We start from the raw sequence: 25,390 nt of genomic DNA, 5'->3' as shown, positions 1-25,390 counted from the left end.
GAGCCCCTTGCCGGCAACCGAGATCAAGTCGTTTTTGTCGCCCGATCGGAGCCGGAGCCATACAGGCGGCCCACACCAGCTCGTGGTCATTGCTCCAAGATGCAGTGTGGTGAATCGGAACGTGCTCAGATCTTGTGTCAAAAATATGGGGGCCGCTACGTGAAATGTGGGATGTTGAAGAATTTGGGTCTCGTTGGTCTCACTTGAGTCGGTGTTGCAGAAGATTCAGAGTCGAGAGACTCGAGTGTGGGATGGGAGAAGCAGAAGAAAGGAAACAGACTCCCGCAATGAAGTGATTAAAGCTGCGCTGTCCCGGTGAAGATCATTCCCCCACATGGCGCCGTCGGAACTCCATCAAAATAAGTGGCTGCTCCCGGCAAGAGAGATTCGAGAAATGGGAGGGATTGCCCCGCCTCCCCTTCTGTTGTTGCTGGTGCCCCACGTGATGCAGTGGATTTATGCAACGGGTTATGACGCGTGTTTGTACACAAAGTGGACGCGACTTTTTTTTTTGACGATGCGCTGGCGGGCAGGCGGGCGGTCAACAACCAAATGACACACCCACCTTCGCCTGACGTATTTGGACAGAGACCCTGCCACTCTACCCTGTCACTACGGTAAGCCGAAAGTTGACAATTCCAGCCCAAAACAACACCTTTCGGGTCTCCCATTCTCCAACGTCAACCCTTATTTTTACCATCTTCTTAGTCCGGCCTAGTCCTGCTGCACGACTGCGAGATTCTGCACGATCCATGGGACTCGCGCGTCAGGCATGGCCTCTCCTTACAATAGAGCGCCATCGCAGCGCCAATCGATGTTGAACACACCCCCCGATGCCGAAAAGGACTTGTCGCATTCGCTCCGGCAGCTTTCTCTTTCGACTGGCTCTCCTGTCGCCAACTCTCCCCGCACCCCGAGTGCCTTGTCGCCAATGAGACCAGCTGTCAACAGAGCCTCTCCGGCCCCGAGCCCGCGAATGCCCTCCCGGAGCCCCTCCCTCGCACGAGAACTGTCCCGGTCCCGTTCCTCCACCCCGACGCTGCCGCAGCGATCTGCGACGCCCACTCTCCAGCGCAAGTCCTCTACAAGCTCCTTGCACTCCGTGAGCGGGCGACGGACGAGCATGGCACATGCCTCCTCGCCTGTTGCCAAATCCCCTTTACGAACGAGTCCCCCTGAGTACATCAAGCCTCCCCCTACGGCGAACACGATTGCCCGCGACTACTTCAAGACCGAACTTGCGACACACCACTCCCCCCTTTCCACGCTTGGCACCGAGACCGTCGTCATTCTGCACGATGCCTGCTACGGACACCGCTTCTCCCGGCCCAAGACCTCCAAGGCAGCCCTGAGCACCATCGTCGAGCGACCAGAGAGAATCAAGGCCGGTGTGTTGGGAGTAGCAATGGCGTACGTGCGACTGGGTGAGCGACACTGCGACGGTTCCTACCCTCTCCATCCGAGTCTGGATCCCTCCGACATTCCGAACATTCCGTTCCGCATCTACAAGACCGAACGCAGGCTGTCTCTCAACTCACCAGCGGTGACCAACGTGCATGGGACCAAGTGGATGGAGGAGCTCAAGACGATGTGCGAGGTAGCAGAGGCCAAGCTGTCCATGGGAGGTAAAGAGCTCCAGCGACCGGAGATGAACCGAGGCGCGGAGGGCCCGCCTGCCAAATTCCATGAGGGCGATCTCTACCTCTGCGCGGAGTCCCAGGAAGCCTTTGAAGGTGCGCTGGGCGCTGTATGCGAAGCCGTCGACAGGGTCTTTACTTCTGGCCCCCGCAGAGCATTTGTTGCAGTACGGCCGCCAGGGCACCATTGCTCGGCTTCTTATCCCTCGGGTTTCTGCTGGGTCAACAACGTCCATGTTGGAATCATGCATGCCATTTTGAACCACGGCTTGACGCATGCTGCCATCATCGACTTCGATCTCCACCATGGTGATGGCTCTCAAGCCATCACCTGGGCGCACAACTCCCGAGGAGTGAATATGGCCAAGAACGCCGCTGCGTGGAAGAAGGCCTCCATCGGATACTTCAGTCTCCATGACATCAACTCGTATCCCTGTGAGATGGGCGATGAGGAGAAGGTGAAGAACGCAAGTTTGTGCATTGACAATGCTCATGGACAAAACATGTGGAACGTTCATTTGGGATCGTGGGACTCTCCGGACGAGTTCTGGGAATTGTATGAGACCAAGTACTCCGTCATTCTCGAAAAGACGCGCAGCTACTTGAAGACACAGTCTGCTCGTGTGCGTGCTCTCAACTTGCCGCCCAAGGCGGCTATTTTCTTTTCCGCAGGATTTGACGCCAGCGAGTGGGAAACCAAGGGTATGCAGCGTCATAATGTGAACGTGCCTACCGAATTCTACGCCCGAATTGCCCAAGATGTCGTCAAACTTGCTGCAGAGGAGGGGCTGAGTGTGGATGGTCGTGTCATCAGTGTCCTCGAGGGAGGTTACAGCGACCGCGCGCTGTACTCTGGTATCTTCAGCCACTTGAGCGGGCTCTCAGGGGACCAGACGGCGGGAGAGCAATCCAGGGGCCGCTCATCACTGGGCTACGAAATGGGACAGAGGATAGGAGCGATTCGTGAGGGCCAGCCCATGGCCACAGAGTCATCCTCCCCTTCGCTGCACCCCTACAACCCGTCATGGTGGGCGGCTTCAGAGCTTGACGAGCTCGAGGTGGCGATGGGAAACCGTCCAGCCAGCCCGAAGATGATACGCCAGGTTACGCCAGGAAATTACTCTACACCTACGGCGGCATCTATCGGTAAGGCCGTGGATCCCACGCGGTTGAGACGGATGGCCTCTGGTCACGGCATGGTATACTCCCGACCGCCAACGCCTCCTCCTCCCGACGTTCATTGGACCATCGCGGCTCATGAGCTGAGCAGATTGCTCATCCCCTCCGACCGCCAGGTTGATAGCTGCAAACCGGAGGATCTGAACGCGGAGGCAACGAGGGCGCGCAGAGATCGTCAGTCGATTCTCAACCCTGACCTCGTGCCGCCAGCGCCTCCCGCCCCTGTTACTACAGAAAGCAGGCCGACTTCTCGCATGTCGCTGCGTGAGCGCAAACCCGTGACGTACGCAGAAGAAGATGATAAGGGCAAGAACAGGCGGAGGACGGTGGCCGGTTCTGCCGCAATTTCGTCGGATAAGGTAGACTTTGTCACTTCTGAGATGCATCCAAGAACCCCTAGCTAACATGATTCCTAGGCCAACGCCCGAGGTATCCCCTCTGAGGCCAATGGAGCAGCCAAACGACCCGGTAGACGTCTTAGTGCTGCGTCATCTGTGGTTTCTACGGCGACTGCAGCGCCATACGAGAATAACGGAGGTCTTTACCGTCCTGACACCTCGATGAGCGTACGACCTGATACGTCAATGACCATGCGTCCCGGGACTTCTATGACCATGCGTCCTGATACCTCGATGACCATTCGCCCCGAATCGTCGATGAGTGTTAGGACCACCGCCGGGCCTTCTCTGAACGTAAAGAAAACAAGAGCTCCTGCAGCGAAGAAGGAAGCTCCCAAGACCACACGAACAGTGAAGAAGCCTGCTGTCCCAGCAAAGACCACCCCTCCTCAACCCGGTCAACCGTCTCAGCCGCCTAAGCCCAAGGCAACACCAGCGGCCGCATCTGAGGACGACATGGACAAGCTCACTGCCGGTATGAAGAAGATCAAGATCAACTTGATCACCAAGACTCAAAAGGAAGAGCGGGCAAAGGCTGCTCAAGCAGCCCAGGCAGCCCAGGCAGCCCAGACTGCGCAGGCGGCACGAGCAGCTGAGGCGCAGGCAACACAGCCTGGGCAGACGACGGCAGTGACGCCACCTGCTGTAGAGGTTCCTTCTATCGATGCGCCTTTCGTCGAGACTTTTATTGAGGCTTCTTCTATCGAGACTCCCTCTGTCGAGGCTCCTTCTGCCGAGGCTCCTTTTGTCGAGGCACCGTCTGTTGACGCGACTTCCTCCGAAACGCCCCCTATCACCGAAGAGCCGCTCGTTCTCAGCGAGCCACCCGTTGTTGAAGAACAGCAGCCCGTCACACCGCCACCGGTCAACACTCCCCCTTATGAGTTCCAAGAGCCCATCATTACTCCCCCTCAGGAAGAAGCTCCCATGGTTCTTCCCGAGAACGAGCCCCTTGCTACGCCACCTGTGGGGCCGGTGCCATCGGAGCGGGATTACATGTCATCGCCGGATCCTCTGGCGCCGACTCCAAAGCCAAAGACCATCATTGAGCAGGCGTCTGCGAACGTGTCGGATCCCCTTCAGGTCGAGCTGCCTGCCAGTTCGCTAGTCGTGTCGCCGGGAGTGCAGACGCCGTCGGGCACTGATGTGTTTATCAACTACCAGCCGGAAGGTCCGGAACCAGTCACCATGACGCCGCAAGAGCCACTGAAGTGGCTGCCGCCCAACACCAATACACCTGTCAAATCATCACCGGCAAAGTCACCATCAAAGGTGCCGCCGGCCAAGAAGTCGCCGACTAAGCCATCGCCCGCCAAGCTGTCACCGCCCAGAGCATCATCGTCCAAGGCACCGCTGGCTAAGATGAAGCGCGCAGACCTTCCTGTCTTCACGTCAAAGTCGACCATTCCCTTCGCGCAGCCGAAGAAGAACGGCCCTCCCGCCGCCAAATCTTCAGGTCCCAAACCTGCTGGCGTCAAACCTGGCATCAAATCTCCTGGTGTCAAGAAAGAGCCTGCTGTGAAGCCTGAGGCTGGAGAGTCTGCCAAATCCATCTGGGAAATCCCCGAGACGCCGCAGAAGTAGAGCAGCGGCGAATTTCAAATGGGGATTATCCCAATCCCATTGGCGTTTAGAAAGAGGACTTTTGTCGAGAATTGATTGACTTGGATCCTCTCAAAAATTCCGCACTTTGAGAACGCCTATTCGTTTTGTCTTATTTTCCCTTGATTCGATGTAGAAGAGCCCTGCCTTTTGTTTAAAAGGATTTTCCTGGCCTGCGAGCCGGTCGCAGGCTTCGAGTCTGCCTGTCATGATACCCTCCCACCGTCCCGAGTTGGTCTTTTTTGTCCTGGTCTAGAGTTACCATTCTTGTACGCTACTTGTAATAACCACCTCGACCTTTTCCCAAGGAGAGAAAATTAAATCCAAGCACCTAAAGACCCAGACAGAAGTGACCATTCAGCATTCAGCGTGACATGCAACGATCCCCGCGGACATGCGAAGCTTGGCATGCGGGAGGGATCTGGGTGCTGGGAATTCCTGCACGTCAAACGTGGACGTGCCAGCGTCAGTGATTTGCTACGGCCACTCGTCGGGGCCCGAAAATGTTCCAGTCCAGTGGGGAAAATATTTTCAGTGACCATGCAGCAAAGTGGCTTCGGGCTTTGGAGGGGCATATTGCATCCCGCCGCAGTGACTCGTGGGAACGAAGGAAGCCCTGGCCTCTTATCAACCATTGATTGGCGATTACACAGCCTTGCGCGCCACTTGCTCGACCTTTTTCAAGAGCCATCTCGGTACCTGGCAGTCGAGTTTGATAAACTTGTCTGCGGTTCTTCTCAGTTGAAATCTTTCTCCCTTGCTTCTTTTTACCCCAACTGTGTCTCGCAGACTTGCAGACGTCATACCCTTGACTCATTCACCTCAGCCGCCCTCCGGTTCATCTCATCTCACACCTACCTCAACGTCGCACCCGTCGTGGTCTTCACTTACACATAACACATAACACCAACACCCACTCCAGAGCCGACAACATGGCGTTCACGATGCACTCCCACTCGGGGCAGTTCTGCCCCGGCCACGCCAAGGACCAGCTCGAGTCCATCATCCAGCACGCCATCAGCATCGGCTACAAGACCATGGGCTTGACGGAGCACATGCCGCGCCTCGAGACGGCGGACCTCTACCCGGAAGAGCTCGAGGAGGGCGACCCGGCCGCGGCGCTCGCGATCCTCGCCCCGCGCCACGACGCCTACCTTGCCGAGGCGCAGCGCCTGCGCGAGAAGTACGCGGGGCAGATCGACCTGCTCATCGGCTTCGAGGGCGAATGGTACCGCCCCGCGTACGGGCCTTTTATCAGGTCGCTCGCGGCGCACCCGGCGGTGGATTACTTTATTGGCTCGCTGCACCACGTCAACGCGGTGCCGATCGACTACTCGCGCGAGATGTACGTCGACGCGATGAAGACGGCCGGCGGGTGCGAGGAGCGCATGTACGAGCGGTACTACGACCAGCAGCACGAGATGCTCACGGCGCTGGAGCCCAAGGTGGTGGGCCACTTTGACCTGATCCGCCTGATGAGCGAGGACCCCGCGCGGGATGTGAGGAAGTGGAAGGGCGTGTGGGAGAGGGTCGTGAGGAATCTGGAGGTGGTGAAGGGATACGGGGGTCTGTTGGAGTGTAACAGCAGCGCGTTGAGGAAGGGCCTTGCGGAGCCGTATCCTTGTCGGATCATTGCTGAGGTGAGTGGTGTATTTCGTCAAGCTGTTGTGGTTGGGGCTGACTTGAATTTTACAGAAATGGCTCGAGATGGGGGGTGAGTTCACGTTCTCTGACGACAGCCATGGCATCGCTCAGGTCGCGACGAATTACAAGCGCAACCTGGACTATCTCGAGAGTCTTGGTGTTAAGGAGGTGTTCACGTTTGAGAGGGGGCCGGTAGAGGGTGTCAACGGGCATGCGAAGTCGACGTTGCGAAGGAAAGCCGTGGCGTTGGGTGTGTTCCGGGAGAACTTCAACTAAAAGAGGGGAAGACCAAAAGAGTGGCTTAGATGATACAGTAGACTTAAAGAGTAGACATTAGATGTTTCATGAACGAGACGTTGATGATGAATAGACGCGAGAATATCTGTAATTGCAATGGTTTCCCTGTCCCGAGGTTACTGTTTATGGAGAAGGTCCCAAGGGCAGTGCCTTCCTCAAGTGGAAACCTGTCAGTCGACACATAACAAGACCATATCGTGCACAATTTCACCACGGTATCCGCAAGAATATATCAACACACAAGAGTCCGCGAGAGCTCAGAGTGACTTTCTATGCTGGAAAGACCAACATTTGAAGCCTGGACCAGTCATTGACCTCGACACGCGCGATTTACCGGCGAGGCAGCAGGCCTAACAAGGTGTGATGCCATAACTACAATCAACGCTTATGCCTCGAGGAAGAAAGCCAGCAACCTGATTTCAGACGGGTAGCATGTCTCGGTCGTTATTTTACCCCGGCCGGCTTGTCCTACCACGTACTCACCCCGCACCCGCAAAAATCGCTCACCAAATCCTGTACGTCAACAACACCATCTCAACACACTCCCAGAGCAAAAAGAAACATCTACAGCCTCTGCAAAAGGCAAAAGGAATGACCCCGACCCGATTTGAACGGATAACCTTTCGATCTGGAGTCGAACGCGCTACCGTTGCGCCACGAGGCCCGAATCCTTGTCTGATGGTGACTGGGATGTGTTGTGATGATCCTGCGGCGGAAAGGATACATGACTGCGGCAGAAACGGCGCAAGAAGGGCCTTGTCATCGAAAGTGGGTCCGAAAGTACCTTGGCGCCAAAGGACGGGAAGGTGCCGTTGTTTCTGGGGTTAATTCACTCTTCCAAAGACACATGTCAAGTTACGACTCAGTACTGTTGGGGATGGACGATTTCGGGCGACAAACCAGTCGTAGGCTGGATTTTCATGTCTTGACAGGTCAATTAGACATCGGATGAAGCGGACACCAGTCATTGAGTTGCCTGCGCCACTAACAAGCTCACGTTGGGTACGGACGGACATACCGGAACCCTGCTTCTGCATAACCACCAATGCGAACCGCGGGCCATGGTCGATTCTCAGCGAACGGAAAGCACAAACAGAAAATACAATTCTTCTCAGTTTCTAGGACGCCATGGATTATTATTGCTCGTCTGCATCAAAACAAGCCGCATCAATTAGTCGCATTCCAAGAATTCGATGCGACCAAGCCACAGCAGCCATGGACGCATGCAACAGTACGCAACCCCGCAGGCATGGAAATAGAATCTCGCTGCAGCCACAGCAACCCTCTAAAAATGCACCAAACCACTCTTTGAAAGCAATCCCCAGCATAGTCGGGGTTTTTGAGCTCTAGTTCCAGGAACGATGTTCTTGTAGTGGTTTGCAGGAATGAACCGAGATCGTCGATCAGACACTTAGTAGTAGCTCCCGGAAAGAACAGCAAGAGCTCAAAAGGCACGCTGTTGTCGAACCCAACCTGCATGTGCCAGCTTCTCTCAGTAACCACATTTCTCAGTCTTGCATGCCTTAACCTGCCAATTGCAACATCATCTCTCAGATGAAATCGACTGCAGCCGATCATCAACCAAGGTGCTTGTGATAAGTTCCCAAGAAGTACCTGTCGTCCTATTCTAACAGCTACTTGCCCTGCAAAGGGTTCAAGGGATTCCGTTCCAAATGACACGCGGTGGCTCTGTGCAACCTAGCTCGATCCGGCCAACGTCGACGGTCTCATTGGGCCGGCGCACTCGCGCGTTCAGCCCCAGATCTGACAGCTCGCAGGGGGCAAGCTTCAGCGCCCAAGTTCCACAAAGATCAAGGCTCCGGCGAGGGCTCCGAGAATGCGCCTCTCACCACCAGATCTTCGCCTAGCCGTCTTCGTCAGAGCTGTAGCAAACTTCCCCGCATGCTGCTGGGCAGCGCTTCCGAGCAAGCTTTTGCAAGACACGAACGCAGCTGCAGTTCTCAAGATGGAGGGATAAAACCAGAGGCCATCCCCAGAGAAGGGAGAAAAGGTGCCTCGTTCCACCTGTGTCTGTACTTTGACAGCTTGGGAAAGACTGCTCAGCATGCATCTCACGTCGAACAGCCGTCTCCTCGCGAGCACCCTGCTCGGCGCAGCACTCGCCTGCGCTCAGGACGACGATTCCCAGCAGGACCCGTACGCGCCCGTCTACGGCCAATGCCCTGACGGCCTGCGAGTGAGAGCTGCTTCAGAAGTACGTTATCCGAACGTGACGGTGACACATGTTCTAATGTGGTCCAGGGACTTTCAAAGCCGGAGTCTTCATGGAAAGCGAGCCGCGGTGAAAAGGTCATTCCTGCGCTGAGCAGCTACCTGACGTTGGCCAACATCGACGGCTTCAACGTCCAGGACTACATCCAGAAGCTCAACACCACAAGTTACCCCGTTGTCGGCCTTTCCGTCTCGGGAGGAGGCACGCAGTCGGGTGTCGGCGGTCTCGGCATCTGGCAGGCCTTTGACGCTCGCAACCCAGCTGCGGTGCAGGCCAAAACGGGTGGTTTGACGCAGGTCTTGTCGTACATTACTGGTCTTAGTGGCGGAGGAGCTCTCACAGTCAGCACCCTGTGAGGCTTCCCTATCTCTCTCATTTCTGTGGTGACTGACGTATGACTACCAGTGCCGCCAACGACTTCGTTTCCATCGCAGAACTCAGAAAGGCGATCAACTTCACCGTCGACTACACCAAGGGCAAGGATGACAACCAGGACCAATACCTTCAGGACATCTTCGAGGATATGGGCGCAAAGGCGGAGCAAGGCCTCCCCGTCTCCGTTGCTGATGCCTTTGGAAAGTTCTGGGCCGTCTATCTGCCAGAAAACAAGACATACGGCAATTTCTCCGATCTCACGGCTCAGAACACCGTCTTCTCCCGCGGAGAGGCGCCAATGCCCATCCTTGCTCTCTCCGAGGTCATCCCAGGCCAGTCGCCTAGCATCCAGAACATCATGTGGCCCGGCCGCAACGCCACCAATGGCTTCAACCTCACTTCCTACGAAGTCACGCCATTCGAGTTCGGAAGCTGGCACGGTGGCAGAGTGCAGGCGTTCACGCCTACCATGTACCTCGGCACGTCCATGTCGAACGGTACGGCGCAGAACAGCAGCGAGTGTGTGATGGGCTTCGACAAGTACACCTTCCTGCAGGGGTCTACGGCTGATGCTTTTGATGCCTGGTTCATCGATGACTGGTATGGCGTCCCGACGTTTGCGAAGCGAGAGCTGGAGAGCAGACAGACGGCTTCGACCAACATCACAGTGCCTCCCGGAAAGGAGGAGAACGGTGAAGTTGAGCTTGTCATCAATACCGCTCAAAACTTCAACCAGTCGTTCAACGACTCGCTGTGGGCTACCTACCCGAACCCCTTCGAGAACATGAGCCCAGCCATGCAAAATGTTGATAACCTTCTTCTGGTATGTCAATATCAATCCCTGAGAGACTTAGCACCAGCAGCAATCTAACAACCACAGCTTGATGGAAGCATGGCGGGCGAGACCAACCCAATCCGACCGCTCATCATCCCGGAACGCCAAGTCGACCTCGTAATCGTCTACGAGGCCTCTTCCGACTCGCTCATGTACAACTGGGTCAACGGCACGAACCTCGTCAACTCCGCCCAGTCCGCCGCCCAGGGTAACATCCCCTTCCCCAAGGTCCCCGACGTCAACACCCTCATCACCATGAACATGACCAGACAGCCCACCTTCTTCGGCTGCAACGACACCGCCCCGACCCCGCTCGTCCTCTACCTGCCCAACTCCCCCTGGTCCGGCTACATCAACTACACGTACACCAAGTCCTCCTTCACGGACAACGAGTTCGACCTCACCGTCGACAACGCCTTCCAGCTCGCGACCTACGGTAACGGCACCATCGACGCCGCCTGGCCCGCCTGCCTCGCCTGCGCGACCATCCGCGGCAGTCTCGCGCGGCTCGGCCTGGCGCTGCCGCAGCAGTGCCAGGACTGCTTCGTGAAGCACTGCTGGAACGGGATGATGTCGACGGCGCAGGTGACGGCCGATGATACGGATCCGGTTCTGAGGCTGAACTCGAGCTTGTCTTACCAGGAGTGGAATCAGACGTACTGGTCGAGCCAGACGAGTACGGGAGGTGCGAGCGGCGGCGGCGCCAGTGGTGGAGGCGGCGGTGGTAGCGGCACTGGTACCACGGGAGCTACTCCCTCTGCCTCAGGTAACCCCAACGGAGCATCGAGCACAGCGGAGATTAGCAGAGCTGCGTTTGCCGTCACTGTGGCTTCTCTCATTGCCTTGATAGCTTTGCTGTAGATTAGTTTGAAAGTATGGGTGAGGTAGGTGCTCAAAGTGTAACGTAATCGAAAATAGTTGGAATCGAAAAGACAATATGTTGAGCGCCCGTCAGCGTAGCCAAAGCAAATGATGCAAGGCCGAGTCAAATGTTTTAGCAGAGACAACTCTCACGAGGACGAAGACAATGCCCTTGGAACTCTCTGGGTATTCAATTAAAAAGCATGCCTATCTGCACACACGCTCTGCCCCCCCACTCCTCCTCTTCGATCCATTGCTGTCATCATTTCCGCCCCTCATCATCCCCCTAGCTCATATACACATCTGACCACCTCATGTCCGGGGACTCCTGAGGAAGGAAACCACACCGCTGCAGTATCCCACAAGGTCATCAAGGCGGCCGGCCTCCTTCTCCTGCAGAGCCTTCCACTCGCCCAGTGCCTCGAGGAGCTCAGGGTCAGCCATGACCAAGTCGAAGTGCAGCCTCAAAAACACCGTCATCCACGCCTGCACAAGCTCGTAGTCGCGACGGGCCGCGAGGCGACTCGTCAGCGCGCGGATGAAGTTCAGGAGACCATCGTCCTCGGGGCTGAGGGAGCGGAGCTCAAGATCGGCTGTGGAGGGGGAGAGGGTCTTGAGGTGGGTGATGAAGTCGTCGACTGGGACAAAGTTAGTTGGATCCGTGTCCTGAAAGGTCAGAAAGGGGAAAGTCTTACAGTCGCCTGAAGCGGCACCGTCGATCAGCTTGCTGGTAAACACTTCCTGCAGGCGGCCGCGTTCCAGCTTGGTGATGCGTGATTTTGATTCCGCGCCCTCGGCGTCAGGGGCGGCGCCCTCGATCTGGTTGGCAGCCTGCTTGCCTGCGCCGACTGACGGCAAGAAGAAGGGTGCCTTTTCCGGGGCCTTGGGCGCCTCTGTCGGCTTGTTGCGCTGCTTGATGAGGTCCAGGTGCAGCAGGGTCTGCCAGCGGCTCTTGGGCACCAGACTGAGCGTCGTGAGGTCGGCGCTGAGCTGGTCGACACTTGGCGCGACGACAGTTTCGTCCTCGGCGCCGGCGTCGTCCTCGAAGGCGGCCTCCAACAGGCCCTCGTTGCCTTCGCCGGACGTTGTGGGGCCGGAGAGCACCGCGGCCTCCTTGTCCGAGATCTGACGCGTCGGGACGTGTGTGAAGAGGGACTTGTTGGTCCAGATGGCGACGCCGAGCTCGTTCTCGACCGTGGCGGCGAGGTACTCGCCGGAGGAAGACATGGCGAGGGCGGTGCAGGGTTTCTCGAGCCGGATGGCGTCGATGAGGTGGCTGGTCGGGAGGTCCCATATCCTAACGACGCAGTCCTGGGAGGCCGCGATGATCCAGCGGCCGTCGTTGGAGAAGCAGAAGTCGTTGATGGCGCCCTGGCAGCCCCAGAACTCTCTGATGGTTCTTTTGGTCTCGAGGTCGACGACGCGGACGGAGTTGTCATCGCAGGAGAAAGCCATCAGATCGTTCGCGGCGTGGTACCTGCACCCCGTGATGGCGGCCATCGGGGCCCAGTTGATTTGGTGCAGCAGCTTGCCTGTGAGGAAGTCCCAGAACTTGACCTTGCCATCCAGCGAGCACGTGATGACGTTCTTGTTCAGGTTGTCGACGACGATGCCGGTTACGGCCTTCGTATGCCTGCCGGTGCCCGGGGCGAAACCGCTGTCCACCTCGGTCTGAAGCTGGACGATGTTGTCCGCCTGCTTCAGTTGCTGCAGCTTCATTTGCCTGGCCTGCGCAGGAGTGAGTTTGGAAGGGAACCGCTGGCGGTGAAGTCCGGACTGCAGGTTGTACATGTCGACACCACCCTCCACTGAACCAACCAAGGCAAAGGTACCACACGGGCTCATCGCGATAGTAGACACGTTGGAACCGTCGCCTGTGGGGAATGCCCAACGGCCAGCCTTCTTGCGACCCCAGAACCAGGTACGCGCCCAGGCGTCGTCCTTGTGTGCGGTGACAACACTCTCCCAGCCGGTCATTCCACTGACCTCGGCATCCTGCTGCTTCTTGTTATCCCTGCGCTTCTGCCAGATCGGGTGGTTGCCGGGCAAAGCACCGATGCCACCGTCGCGGTTCAGTGAGCTGGCGATGGCCGTGATCTCGGGAGCCTTGAGGTCCTCAAGGGTCGTAGTGGGTCCCCGCGCAAGAGCCTTTGAAGACAGGATACCGGCCTTCTTCGCCTGCTTGCGAATGTTTCCTTGACTGAGCTCCGTGCTCTGGCCGTCGCGACGCATACTCCAGCCCCATAGACTGCGATCCTGACCACCGCTGAGAAGCCACTTGTTGCCGGCATCGGCGCCGTCAAAGTCTGAGGGCAAGAACTGCAAACACTTGACGGGAGCGGCGTGTCCGCTGCGTTGGTGCAAGATGCGGGGGACGGCTGAGAAGGGGGTCTCGTCGAAGATCCAGGTCTTCAAAGCGTTGTCGCGTCCGCTGGTGACAACGACCGGCTGGCCGGGCAGGAACTCGATCTTGCTGATGCCTCCACGAACCAGAGGTCCGTCCTCAGATGGCGGGTTGTGGGCGCTCCGCAAGACACCCATGACACGGCCTCCGTTGTTCAGATCCCAGAATGTGACGTCTCCAGTCGCGGCCGTCGCAGTAGCCATGACACCATCTTTCCTGCCGTCATGGCCTGCTCCCATGCCGTCGGTTCTGAAGGAGATTGACGTCACCGGCTCGTCTTCGTGACCAGCCTTGAGCTGAATGATGGGCTTGTCGGTCAGGATGTTCTGGATGACCAACGTGCCATTGGCGTAGGCGATCGCAAGGAGAGACAGCGCGGGAGATGGCTCGAGGCAGGTGACGGCACCGCATTCTGGGCTAGGGGGAAGAACGGTGTAGATCAGCTTGCCGGTGCTGACGTTCCAGATCTCAACCCAGCCGTCCTTTCGGCCGACGAAGACCTTGTTCAGATACGTGGGCATGTTGGTGACGCCGCCCGTGATTTCGTTGCCACCGTTGGCGCTGGCCATGGTGTGGAGGGTAGTGTAGTGCTCCATGGTTTCCGACTTCCAAACCTCGAGCCTCGTCAAGGCGCATCCAACAATCCACGAGCCGAAGATCAGGATCTTCTGGATGGGCTCGTTTAGGTCGGCGGGAACCTCGAGCTCGTCGACCTTCTTGCCTCGCTTGTAGGCCCAGAGACCCTGCTTCTCACCGGTTCTTCCATCGCCCCAAGCTGCGAAAACCTTGTCCTTCCAAGCGAGCGTGGCAGTAATATCGGCGGGGGTCTGGGGGCGAGTGACGAAAATCAAGTTGAGACCTCTCTTGAGGTCGTATGTCTGCAAGGCTCGGCCGACAGAGGTAGTGATTTGGAAAGTCGTCTTTCCCATAGGGATCGAGGTAAACGGCGTGTTTGTGGGAGACACCAGGCCGACGGTCTAGGACAATGAGAGTCAGCCGGAGAAGGAAATGATGGTACGGCGTTGGTCGCGACGGCGACGGCGACGAAGGGGACTTACGCGAAAGGGAGCGAAGATGCGTGAGGACTGGCGCAAAGCCGAGGAGGCCTTGGGAGCGACATCGCGCTTTTGTCGCTTGACCAGAGGTCCTTCTGCTGGCTCCGAATGAGGCATTGCGGCTGTGGAACTACACGTTACTTGGACACGGAGCTCCAGGATGCGGTCGTCGAGCACGTCGAAAAAATCTCCAGTCGCGGCCGAGCAACTTTTTCGATCCTTATCTTATCAGGTGCAAGGGGTGGTTTTGCCGATTTTCAGCCGGGCCACCCCGCCCCCGCCGGATTGCTGGGGCCGGATACCGGAGCGATTCCGCAGAACCGGGCCACTATTGCAGGATCAATCCTTACCTAGGGACTGATGCATATGCCATCAACTTCAATCGCGGTGTGTTATTGAGTGTCCATCTGTTGAAAGGCTTTCAGTGCATGGCTTTGAGAGTCCAAGAGACTGAACACTGTGCTCTGTCGGGCCAGTCTGTAAACAGCGCCTGGGTGCAGTCAGGAGGCATTGGCAGCTTGACTGGCGGTGAAGACTCGGTGAAGCTATCCTGGCACGAATTGATATTCCATGTGGTAACAGAAACGACTGCCCCTGATACTGACGACTTTCTCCGGCTCAATTGGTACTGGCCATTGAATGCTAGCAACATAGAATCTTCAGATGGGAACTAAGCAGCTGCGCCGTGGCCTCGACGGTAGGTATGAATTTCGCAAGGCATGGTGTCATTTCGTCCAGTCTTTGGACAACCTTAGGCGACTAGGAGAAAGCGAATTGCAAAAAGCACCCGCACCGTCAATGGGAGTGCAGGTGTCAAATGCTGCGTTCGGCACTGCCATTCGCCGGAAAGCGTAGGTGCTATGCATACCTAGCAGGCAGTTCGTGTTGTCAGGCGCTGGCTGCCGGAAGCGCTAAGCAAGTGTCTTAGGTACAAGCGTCGTTTTGACCAACGTCATCCTTGGTCTTGCAGCGTGGTCTTTGCGACGTCTAGAACTTTTTGCCATTGCCCCTGCCCCTCCTTGCTGCATGTTTTTCAGTGTGCGTGTGTGCCCTCCCATCTTGGCAGCCAGCTTCTAGAATGGCCTCCACGCCTGCTGGCATTCGTGGGCGGCGGGTGCTGCCTTTTGTGTGCCGGCAATGTCTTAATCAGTGGGTGCATCACGTTCGCAGCAGGATATCGTCGTCGTCGCCTCTTGCGAAGACACCTACATGGGGTATTACCTCGGCCTGATAATGATAAACCTGGGCAAGCTGAGCTGAGCTGAGCTGAGCTGAAGGACAAGGCAGGGTCCCTGTTGCAATTCCGTCTTCCCTTTGCTGCCCAATGAAAGGGGAATTCCGGGTGTCTGGTCGCTCCCTCTCCCTGCTGTCACTCTGCACCTCCAACAACCTTTTTTGTCTGGATGCGACGGCGACGGCGACTGCAACTGCAACTGCAACCGCACGCCCTCGAACCCCAATTGCTTACCTCTTTCTTCTCCAACTCCAACTTTTCTACTGGCCAACGTCCTTGCAGGAAAACCTGCCAGTAGCCACTGACTTCATCACCCCACGAGGAACCTTCGTCGCGCTTTAAAACCTCCCCGGGTCATCGTCAGGTCAATTCGACGCTCCAGCCCGGGTCGCCGCATTGCATCGCACTGAGCACGATTGGCCACGCGGGACAAAGAGTTCAAGCCCACGCACGCAAAATCAGCAAGGTTCTAGCGTCCAAAAATCGAGAACTCTCGAGTCAGCAACAACCCCCATCCTGCCTGTCCTATCTGATCTTGTCGCTGTTCTTCTGGAAACATGGACCGACCAAATTTTAACACCCGGCGATCTGTAGATAGCGCTCGCTCCTTTGCTGCTCCTGCTTCTCCTGCTGCCACGCCTGCCTCTCCTCTCGGACAGCCGCCCTCGTCGCCTTCTCATTCCTCGGTCAACCAGACGTCCACCTCTGCCGACCTACCTCTGCGATCCAGACCCGGCCGTTCTGTCTCCCACTCGCTCAACCTCCCCTCTTCCGCCAGCAGGAAGAGCCGACATGCTGAGCCAGGAACAAGCGACGCCCACTCCGCAACCGCCAGCCTCTCCATGCCCCCGCCCTCTTCTGTTCCCTTGAAGAGCCCTCGATCCTCTCTCTGCCGCAGCCGTCGCGAATCCAACAACTCTCTCGAGGCCTGGAGCGACTCCGCCCTGCAGTTCGCCGACGCCGACGAACAAACCGATACCCCACGCCTCATGGCTGGACCCGGCCACCAGCAAGATCCCACCGCCCCATATCGTCCCCTCCCCGAGCCCGCCCTCACAACCCGCAATTCTTTTTCTTCCGAATCGGAGCCCAATAAGCGCGCTTCCGTCTCCAGCGTTTTCTCTGTATACTCGCTGGCCTCGGCTCGTGGCGTCGTTTCCTCATCTGCACCTGGCCAAGTCCAGTCACAATCTTCGGCCGCCTCTACCAACGGCTCTGACGGCGGCGCTGCTCGTTCGGTTTCTGGAATCATGTCGTCCGGCAAGCCTGTCACGAACGCCTCTCAGCCAGGCGCCGAGGTCTCCAACGTCACCGTTACCACCTCGTCCACTGCACAGAATGGCACCACCGCAGCATCGGGCACCCACAACCTCACGGCGCGCGAAAACCACAATCACAACCACCACGAGCTGATTAAGCGTCCTCATCGTGACCACCACCGTCCCCAGCCTACCCGATCCCGTAGTAGAAACAAGCGGAGATTCAGTGGGAGCACGGGCGCCAGTAGCCACAGCCCCAGCAGCGACCGAGGACCCTATCACAACGGAAAGGAGAAAGAAGAGGGTCAGTCAAGAGAAACAAGCGCGCCACGTCAACGTGTTCCGACAAACTCTAATACACCTGCAGTCAAGCCAGCTCCCTGGGGTGTCATTGGAGTATGCGCGTTGGACGTCAAGGCTCGGAGCAAACCCAGCAGAAACATTCTTAACCGCCTCATTGCGAATCGCGAGTTCGATGTGGTGGTATTTGGCGATAAAGTCATCTTGGATGAAGGTAAGAGCAACACCCTGGACTGGAAAATGTGAGGGAGGGTATGGGACGGTAGCAAGAAAATACACTGGACGAAAGAGAAGGGAAAACACCACCAGAAGAAGTTGCGCAGAGAGGGAGACCCACGAAATTTAAACGAGGACTTTGCTGACGTTGTTTTTCCTACCAGAGGTTGAAAATTGGCCCATTTGGTAAGTAATCCGTATGCCCTCCCGCACCGTAAGGCTCGGTGAGCCGAAACAGCATAGCTCCGTTCCAGACGGCAGCAGGCCCGTTCAAGCGGCCATCGCCATTCCGGTTGCGCCCAACCGCTTGGTAATTATCTGTGGTAGTTCTCTCACTAAACTTTCGCAGCGATTATTTGATCTCCTTCTACTCGGATGGCTTCCCACTGGATAAGGCTATCGCCTATGTCAAGACCAGAAAGCCGTTCTGCGTCAACGATGTTCCCATGCAAAAGATCCTCTGGGATCGTCGTCTCTGCCTGAACATCCTGGACCGCATCAATGTGCCAACCCCGAAGCGAATTGAGGTGAACCGCGATGGCGGGCCCGCAATTCTAACTCCAGACACGGCCAAGCACATCAAAGATATCACGGGTATCGCCTTGGACACTGAGGAATTGGGGTACAACCGCTTGCCCCGAAAGGTTGAATTGCTGGACGATGGCGACATTCTCAGTGTCGACGGTGCTCTACTCAAGAAGCCATTTGTGGAGAAGCCTGTCAGTGGTGAGGACCACAACATCATCATCTACTTTCCCAAAGCGACAGGTGGTGGTGCACGCAGGCTGTTCCGCAAGATCGGCAACAAGAGTTCTGAGTATGACCCGGAGTTGAACGTTCCTCGTGCCATTCTGGAGCCAGAGAACAGCTACATCTACGAAAAGTTCATGCGGGTTGATAACGCTGAAGACGTCAAGGCCTACACTGTCGGGCCCAACTACTGCCACGCCGAAACGAGAAAATCCCCCGTTGTTGATGGTGTTGTGAGACGTAACACTCATGGCAAGGAGCTTCGATATGTTACCGGTCTCAACGCCGAGGAGAAGGAAATTGCCAGCAAGATTTCCACCTCTTTTGGCCAGAGAGTATGTGGGTTTGACTTCCTGAGAGCCGGGGGAAAGAGTTACGTGATCGACGTCAATGGCTGGAGTTTCGTCAAGGATAATGACGATTACTACGAACATTGTGCCAGCATTCTAAAGGAGGTCTTTGTCAAAGAGAGACTCAGAAGAGGCGGCGTCACTTCTCCTGCACCTTCCCCATCTCCTTCGGAAATCACAGATCCATTGGCTTCGCGAGGCAAGGAGAAGGAATCGCAGCCAGCATCCGCGCCGCCGACTCAGAACAAGTCTTTGAGCAACATGTCGACTGCCTCCGAGAAGCCAACAGAGCCCAAGCCTATACCCACGAGCGCCCCTCAACCAAAAGCAGATAGTGCTTTGGCATCAACAGTCACCAGCTCCTGCACCAGCCCAACACTCCCGCCTCCGCCTCCAATCATGGACCCGGCCGTTGCAAGCGTCCCATCCGCCACGGCATCCGCAACACCCTCTGCCACACCTTCACTGCAAGGCGAGGTTGCCGCACCGCCCGAAGAGGCGCCGGCTCCGCCACCGCCGAAGCACTCCTGGAAGCTCAAGGGCATTGTGTCGGTCATACGCCATGCTGACCGTACCCCGAAGCAAAAGTACAAGTTCACTTTCCACACAGCGCCTTTCATCGAGCTGCTCAAAGGACATCAGGAGGAAGTCCTTCTTATTGGCGAGGCAGCCTTGGCGAGCGTCTTGCAAGCTGTCGACGTTGCAATGAGGGCCGGTGTTGAGGATCGTCAAAAGCTAAAGTCCCTCCGTAACGTTTTGGTCAAGAAGGGTGGCTGGGCGGGCACCAAAGTTCAGATCAAGCCCATGTTCCGCAAGAAGAAGACTGAAGACGTCGCAGTTTCTTCTGGAGACGAGCTTAACCAGGTACTGAAAGAAGGCGTTGAGACCGACTTCGCAGAAAAGTCCGAAGTCGAGGACAGCGCTTCAAAGGCGGATAACTCTTCTCCGTCGCGGAAAGCGCCGAAAAGACACGATTCACTCTCTGGTGTTACCATGTCGCGCATCACAGCGGCGGAAGAGAGTCTTGTTTTGGATAAACTCCAGCTCATCGTCAAATGGGGTGGCGAGCCGACTCACTCCGCACGATACCAAGCACAGGAGCTGGGTGAGAACATGCGCAATGACTTCAATCTGCTCAACAGAGATGTTCTCGACGAGGTTCATGTTTTCAGCAGTTCTGAGCGTCGTGTCACCACCAGCGCACAGATCTGGGCGTCTTCTTTCTTGGACCGCAAAGATCTTCCTGAGGACTTCATTACCATTCGCAAAGACCTTCTCGATGACTCCAACGCTGCCAAGGATGAGATGGACAAGGTGAAGAAGAAGCTGAAGGGTCTATTGCGCAAGGGCAACGAGAGACCGTCTCAATTTGCCTGGCCCGACAAGATGCCAGAGCCTTCAGAGGTACAGACCCGTGTGGTCCAATTGATGAATTTCCATCGGCGCGTGATGCATCACAACTACGCAAAGCTGAACAACGGTAGCGCTGTTGCTTCGCTCAACACCCACATCACCAACCCTGGTTCTGAGAAGCACAATGGAGATGTGTCGACGTCTGTTAGCTCGACGTCGTCATCATTGTCCCAAGCCAATGCGATCAACACTATTCAAACGCGTTGGTGCTGTGGTGAAGATGCGGAGCTCTTCCGGGAGCGTTGGGAGAAGCTTTTCGCGGAATTTTGTGACGGAGAAAAAGTCGATCCTAGCAAGATTTCCGAGCTTTACGATACAATGAAGTTCGATGCTCTGCATAATCGGCAGTTCCTGGAATGGGTCTTCACGCCGCCTAAGGCCATGCTGGAGGAAGAATACGGTGGCGTCAAGGACAAGGATACGAAGGCCACGGAAAAGACTTCGGAGGAAGGGAAGGCGTCCTTCGACTCCAGAGAGGACAAGCGGGAGTTTTCGGGATCGAGTGACAAGGCGGATAACAAGAGTGAGGCGAGCAAGAGCTCGACTTCCGTCAGACGCATCTTCCGCCGTCGTTCGTTCCTGAATGGCTTACGACACAACGGTGAGCAGGCCGCTCCCGAGCAATACTTTCATCTGTACAAGGGCACCACCCAGACCAAGGCCAAGACGGATGCCCGGTTCGAGCCGCTGCGGGAGCTCTACCAGCTCGCCAAGGTTCTTTTCGACTTTATCTGCCCACAGGAGTACGGCATTTCTGACAGCGAAAAGCTGGAGATCGGTCTCCTGACGTCGCTGCCGCTGCTCAAAGAGATTGTCCAGGATTTGGAGGAAATGCAGGCATCCAATGACGCAAAGTCATTCTTCTACTTCACCAAGGAGTCCCACATTTACACCCTTCTCAACTGCATTCTCGAAGGAGGCATCGAGACGAAGATCAAGCGCAGCACCATTCCCGAGCTTGACTATCTCTCGCAGATCTGCTTCGAGCTGTACGAGTCCGAGATCAAGACGCCCTCCAACGCCCCCGAAGGCGGGGAGGAGCAGACTTTTGCGTATAGCATCAGGATCACCATCAGTCCAGGATGCCACGTCTACGACCCCCTGGACGTGCAGCTCGACAGCAAGCACAGCATCAGCTGCGCGCCGCGTCGCAGCTTGACACCCCACGCAGACTGGATGCATGTGATCCGCACGCTGCGAGCCAAGTTCAACCAGTAAGTTACCACGAACTTCCCGCGGTGGCGAGCTACTACTATCCGTGCGTTGAGTTGCAAGATCTTCACTTGCTAACAGTTGTGTACAGAGTCAAGCTTCCCAAGACCTTCCTGGCCATCAACCTATCGGACCTCTTCTCGTTTGAAGATCATGAGAGAAGGGAAAGTGACAGCGAGGGCCTGGAAATGAAGTCACTGAGGGCCAAGCCAAAAACTACGGATACCGCACCGGTTGCCGCGGAGGATACAGAGGCCGCACCGGCCGAAGAGATGGTTGCTGTTGGAGAGTGCCTCGGAACAGCGTCGATCCAGAAGGAGAAGGAGGAGGAGGAACCCGTTAGTCCCGGAACCATAGTCGAGGTTCCGACTCCTTTGGTGGTTCCCGACACAGCATCTGAGTCGACCACGGAGGCGACCACGCAGGAGACCACACAGTAACGGGCGGGAAAGCGTCCTGACTCTTCTTCGCGGTCCAGTACATAGACGGCATCACGCAAGATGGCAAAAGTAGATTATGACAGAACATGCACAATACCAACAACAGCATTTGGATAACCGCTTTGACGCGCACTTTAAATTCCTTGGCAAGGAGTACGCGCGGCGCGGATGAAATTGAAAAAAAAAAAAAAAAAAAAAAAAAAAAAGTAACGTCACCGGTGGTTTTCGCCATCCTTTTTTCGTAGGGAGTATGGGAAGGCGAGAGTGTGACGCGCCGAGCCGTCAAGCGTTAGTCGACCGGAAAGCCATCCATGGTATCATCACTATTTTCTTTCCCGGGGTGGGAGTCTAGACGAGGATTTGGGTTGGGTTCAGCGCACATTGCACACCGCAATTCCGGGATTCAACCCTAGTGAAGTTTGGTCGATATGGCAATGGCAACCTGGTAACTTGGTTGTGCCGACGGTGACTAACCGCCCCGGGATCTATGTTGTTCTCGGCTCGAGAAGCCACGGTTTGGACAGGAGAAAGATGAGCCTCGGATCAGGACAGACTCGACGAAGAGCGAGTTGGTCCGAATGGGGATCGACTCTGGCCTCGCCGACATCCGAATAAAGCCAAGCAGCGGCAAGGGTTTCAAAAGGGACAGCGACACGGATAGGCGATGTGCGTAAGTCGTTCGCTTCGTGTCGAGCGCATGAAGAACTGTGTGTTCCCCTGGCGTTGCCGAATTTCCTGGCTCTGATTAAAGACGGGCGGCATTTACGACGGCCATGACTTCAGACGTTTTCTTTGCTCCCCTGTGGATCCCGCATCATGCCAAAAATATTCGGTTGGGTCAGGCAATGACGAGATGTGCGCGCCGGAAAGGGGGTGCGACCCGTGAGGCCACGGACAGGCTGAAGATCCCCGCAACGTCGAAATTGCTGGGGGGCAAGGTGGTGGATCGGACAGTATCGTCATGGTGCACAAGTTCTTCGCCCATCGTCTCATTCAGGTCATTAAGGAGGAGTTCGCCGGATACGTCTGGTGTTCTGTACCCCTTAGCTTCGCCGAGGCCATGCGGCCGTTGTCATTGTGGTTTTGTGTGTGAGCTTTGATGGTGGGGTTGGAGATGCCGTCCTCCTAATAGCGGAATAGTGCCCTTGCAGGGGCTGGCTTCGGATCCGCGAACATGGCCATGGAGGGATTTAGGATCCATTCTCGCCTGCATCTTCTCCGGCTTCGAGAAGCCTATTAACGCGAGGGCTTGGGCCTCTCTCAAGTAGGAGGCGGGTCTTGTCTGGAGCAGCCCCTGTGAAGGACAATTACCAACGGAACAGGGCCAGCCCCATCAGGATGTTTCTCGCGCTCCGGGCGGGAACAAAGCCAGCTGAGATTCTGACGACGCCATCGTATTGTTGCTGCCAGGGTTCTCGATTTTCAAATATTGAGCAGAAGTTGGCGTGGCAGGAAACATGGCCCCGATTGTCACCGACATGATACTATGGCCATTACGCTCTGATTGTACTTTGTAGCTAAACAGCGTTGGTGTTTTCGGGTGACCAAAACATATGCAAGAGTGAGTTTAGAGCCGTTCCGGTGACATCCGACAGTGAGTCCGACATGACAATTGGAAAATGCGGAGCACACGAGGAATGATTGAGATGATTGGTCTTCTCAGTATCACTGAACAAGCCGACGCTGTCATATGTGATAGTTGATGGCAGAGGCATATGTGTGGGTTTGCCGTTTGTGAAAGCCACGGCCCTGTCCTTGTTGGTTGCAACTCCAATGGGAAAATCACGGGCAATATGATTGGCCCTCGTCTACTGGGTAGGTCTCATGTCGATATGGGGATCGGGAATGCTGAGAGCCAGCATGGACGGAGCGGAGACTCCCGGTTTCGTTCGGCGCTGGACGGTTGTTCTGGACAGCGAGTTGAATATATCGGCAAGCCTTCGCAGCACCTTGGTTTGAGGAGGCCCATCAGCATTCATGTGCAATATGGCGTGGTCTCGAGAATGCCTGTCGTTGTTGAGATGCCTAGCAGTGGAGTCTGTCTGCAAACGGGGAATGACAGGCGAGCTTCGACACCACCGGGACTTCCTCTGTGCCTATCTATGATAAGCAAGGTCCCCACAGCAGGTGTGAACTTTGGTGCGGAAGAGACCGCGTCATTGACAAGACGGGACGGGTTGGCATCCCAATTGTTGGAGAGGTTGACCAAGGTGTTTGTAGAGGATTTTGCGACGTGCAAGTCGAATCCTGCGCGTGTGATGGCGCCTATGTGGAGTTTGCGAAGTGTGTTCTGGAAAAACAGCAAATGAACGTTGTTCTTGGTGATGGGAGGGTCGCGAGAAGAGATTTCCGCGCAGAGATGAAGGCATTTGATTTGATGCTGCTCAATGGCGGCGGATAATTGCTTCTTGCAGCGAGGTGCAGCGTTGGAGGCTGTATCAAACGGTGAAGGTGCGTCTGCACCCCGACCAGTAAGTCACATCATCTCGAGGCCGGTCGCTGGTTGGGCAGTCAGCTGTGGTGCAGCAGGGCCTTCTGGCATTTGACCGGCACTGCTCTCGCTTGGTGAAGATGGTGTGAAGCTAATCATCCCAACTTCACCGAGTGTGGCTCTCGCCAGGGCGAACATCGAACCATGGCCAGGACCCCATGTCCGTTGTGGCCGGCAGGAAGGGAGGACCGCATCTTACCGCACCGCGGTGAGGGCAGTTGACCATCGGCGTATAGGCATACACAACCAATCAACAGCTGTGCGCGGCCAGAAATTATTTCGTAGATGGGAGCGATTCAATCGATTCCGAGTCTCGAATGGCTAACCGGAGTGACGGATAGGGTGGGTAGCTCGGGGCATTGGGACCGAAGGGCAACCGGAAGCCGCCCATAGAGCCAGGCGGGAGCAATTTATCGGTTGTCCAATGATATGTGCTCAGGGATGCTGAGGATTTTGGGTGCTGAGGTTCGAGATTAGAGGGTGTTGGATCATAATGATAGACGTAAGCTTGCTACTCTGCGAGATGAGGTCAACTGTGGCACCCGCCCATGGGATCTGCTTGGGCGTATCGGTTAAGACAGGGAATGTCGTTGTTGACAAAATGTGAGAAGCTTACTTCCACGTAAACCATCGGCGTCTTGGAGTCCGTTAAAGACGGAATTGCAAACAACGTAGTTGGACGAACGCAAACGAGGGCGTAGATGCCCTCGTTGGTGGAGGGTTACAAGCCCGCCCGAGAGGAGGCAACAAAATCGGTTGGCGCCGGCTGAGTCAACGAGCGCTAATTGCTGAAATTACAGTGCCTGACGGCAACCCTCATTGCATCTCCATGTAAGTCGTAGGTGTGAGGTAGGTAGGTTGTCATGGCCACAAGTTTGATCCGCAGCTGTCCAGGGGTGCATGGCTGGAGGAAGCGTGACACGTCGGTCATGTGACTCCGAACGAGCGGCATCCAAGATCTGGGGAAGGACAGGAGGTGCATCTGATACACGGCAGCGCCTCGATACAGATGTGCGGGCAATTGGAGCAGCCGAGAGACAAGAGGTGGTGCCCGAGGTACTGACCTCATTGAGATGAGGCTGCTTGAGTTGATGCGGCGGCGCTGCGGGTTGGGATGGGGCAGATCCCGCCCAGGTGGCGCCCGGCGGTGCAGTTGCGTCGACGAGAGAATGACAGGTCGGGTGCTGCTGAAGATACACATGCAT

The 25,390-nt window shown here is 56.3% G+C and overlaps 5 protein-coding genes across 5 annotated transcripts; 4 read left to right on the top strand and 1 right to left on the bottom strand.

The window, feature by feature from the left end:
• Positions 1–1,123: 1,123 nt before the first annotated feature.
• HOS3 (Histone deacetylase HOS3) lies at positions 1,124–4,798 on the top strand (the record flags this gene model as incomplete). Its single annotated transcript, XM_037320501.1, has 2 exons — positions 1,124–3,175; positions 3,233–4,798. 2 exons carry the CDS (start codon positions 1,124–1,126, stop codon positions 4,796–4,798), a joined length of 3,618 nt encoding a protein of 1,205 aa, XP_037180887.1.
• Positions 4,799–5,748: 950 nt separating this feature from the next.
• Positions 5,749–6,736, top strand: CGCA056_v005247 (putative histidinol-phosphatase; the record flags this gene model as incomplete). The annotated part of the gene is made up of 2 exons (XM_037320500.1): positions 5,749–6,456; positions 6,512–6,736. 2 exons carry the CDS (start codon positions 5,749–5,751, stop codon positions 6,734–6,736), a joined length of 933 nt encoding a protein of 310 aa, XP_037180895.1.
• Positions 6,737–8,822: 2,086 nt separating this feature from the next.
• Positions 8,823–11,061, top strand: plb3 (Lysophospholipase 3; the record flags this gene model as incomplete). The annotated part of the gene is made up of 4 exons (XM_037320499.1): positions 8,823–8,972; positions 9,020–9,342; positions 9,396–10,188; positions 10,246–11,061. 4 exons carry the CDS (start codon positions 8,823–8,825, stop codon positions 11,059–11,061), a joined length of 2,082 nt encoding a protein of 693 aa, XP_037180811.1.
• A 312-nt stretch (positions 11,062–11,373) lies between these two features.
• Positions 11,374–14,637, bottom strand: CGCA056_v005245 (U3 small nucleolar RNA-associated protein 21-like protein; the record flags this gene model as incomplete). The annotated part of the gene is made up of 3 exons (XM_037320498.1): positions 11,374–11,699; positions 11,757–14,442; positions 14,524–14,637. The coding sequence occupies 3 exons, from the start codon at positions 14,635–14,637 to the stop codon at positions 11,374–11,376; spliced, it is 3,126 nt and encodes a 1,041-aa protein (XP_037180777.1).
• Positions 14,638–16,311: 1,674 nt separating this feature from the next.
• asp1 (Inositol hexakisphosphate and diphosphoinositol-pentakisphosphate kinase) lies at positions 16,312–21,694 on the top strand (the record flags this gene model as incomplete). The annotated part of the gene is made up of 5 exons (XM_037320497.1): positions 16,312–17,317; positions 17,381–17,527; positions 17,694–17,715; positions 17,879–21,256; positions 21,346–21,694. 5 exons carry the CDS (start codon positions 16,312–16,314, stop codon positions 21,692–21,694), a joined length of 4,902 nt encoding a protein of 1,633 aa, XP_037180813.1.
• Between the last annotated feature and the right edge of the window lie 3,696 nt (positions 21,695–25,390).

The sequence above is a fragment of the Colletotrichum aenigma genome (assembly GCF_013390185.1).
Source record: "Colletotrichum aenigma strain Cg56 chromosome Unknown KSG_Cg56_contig03, whole genome shotgun sequence".
NCBI lineage: Eukaryota > Fungi > Ascomycota > Sordariomycetes > Glomerellales > Glomerellaceae > Colletotrichum > Colletotrichum aenigma.
The sequence above is the reverse complement of the archived record's forward strand: the minus strand, read 5'-3'. Positions and strand labels throughout refer to the sequence as shown.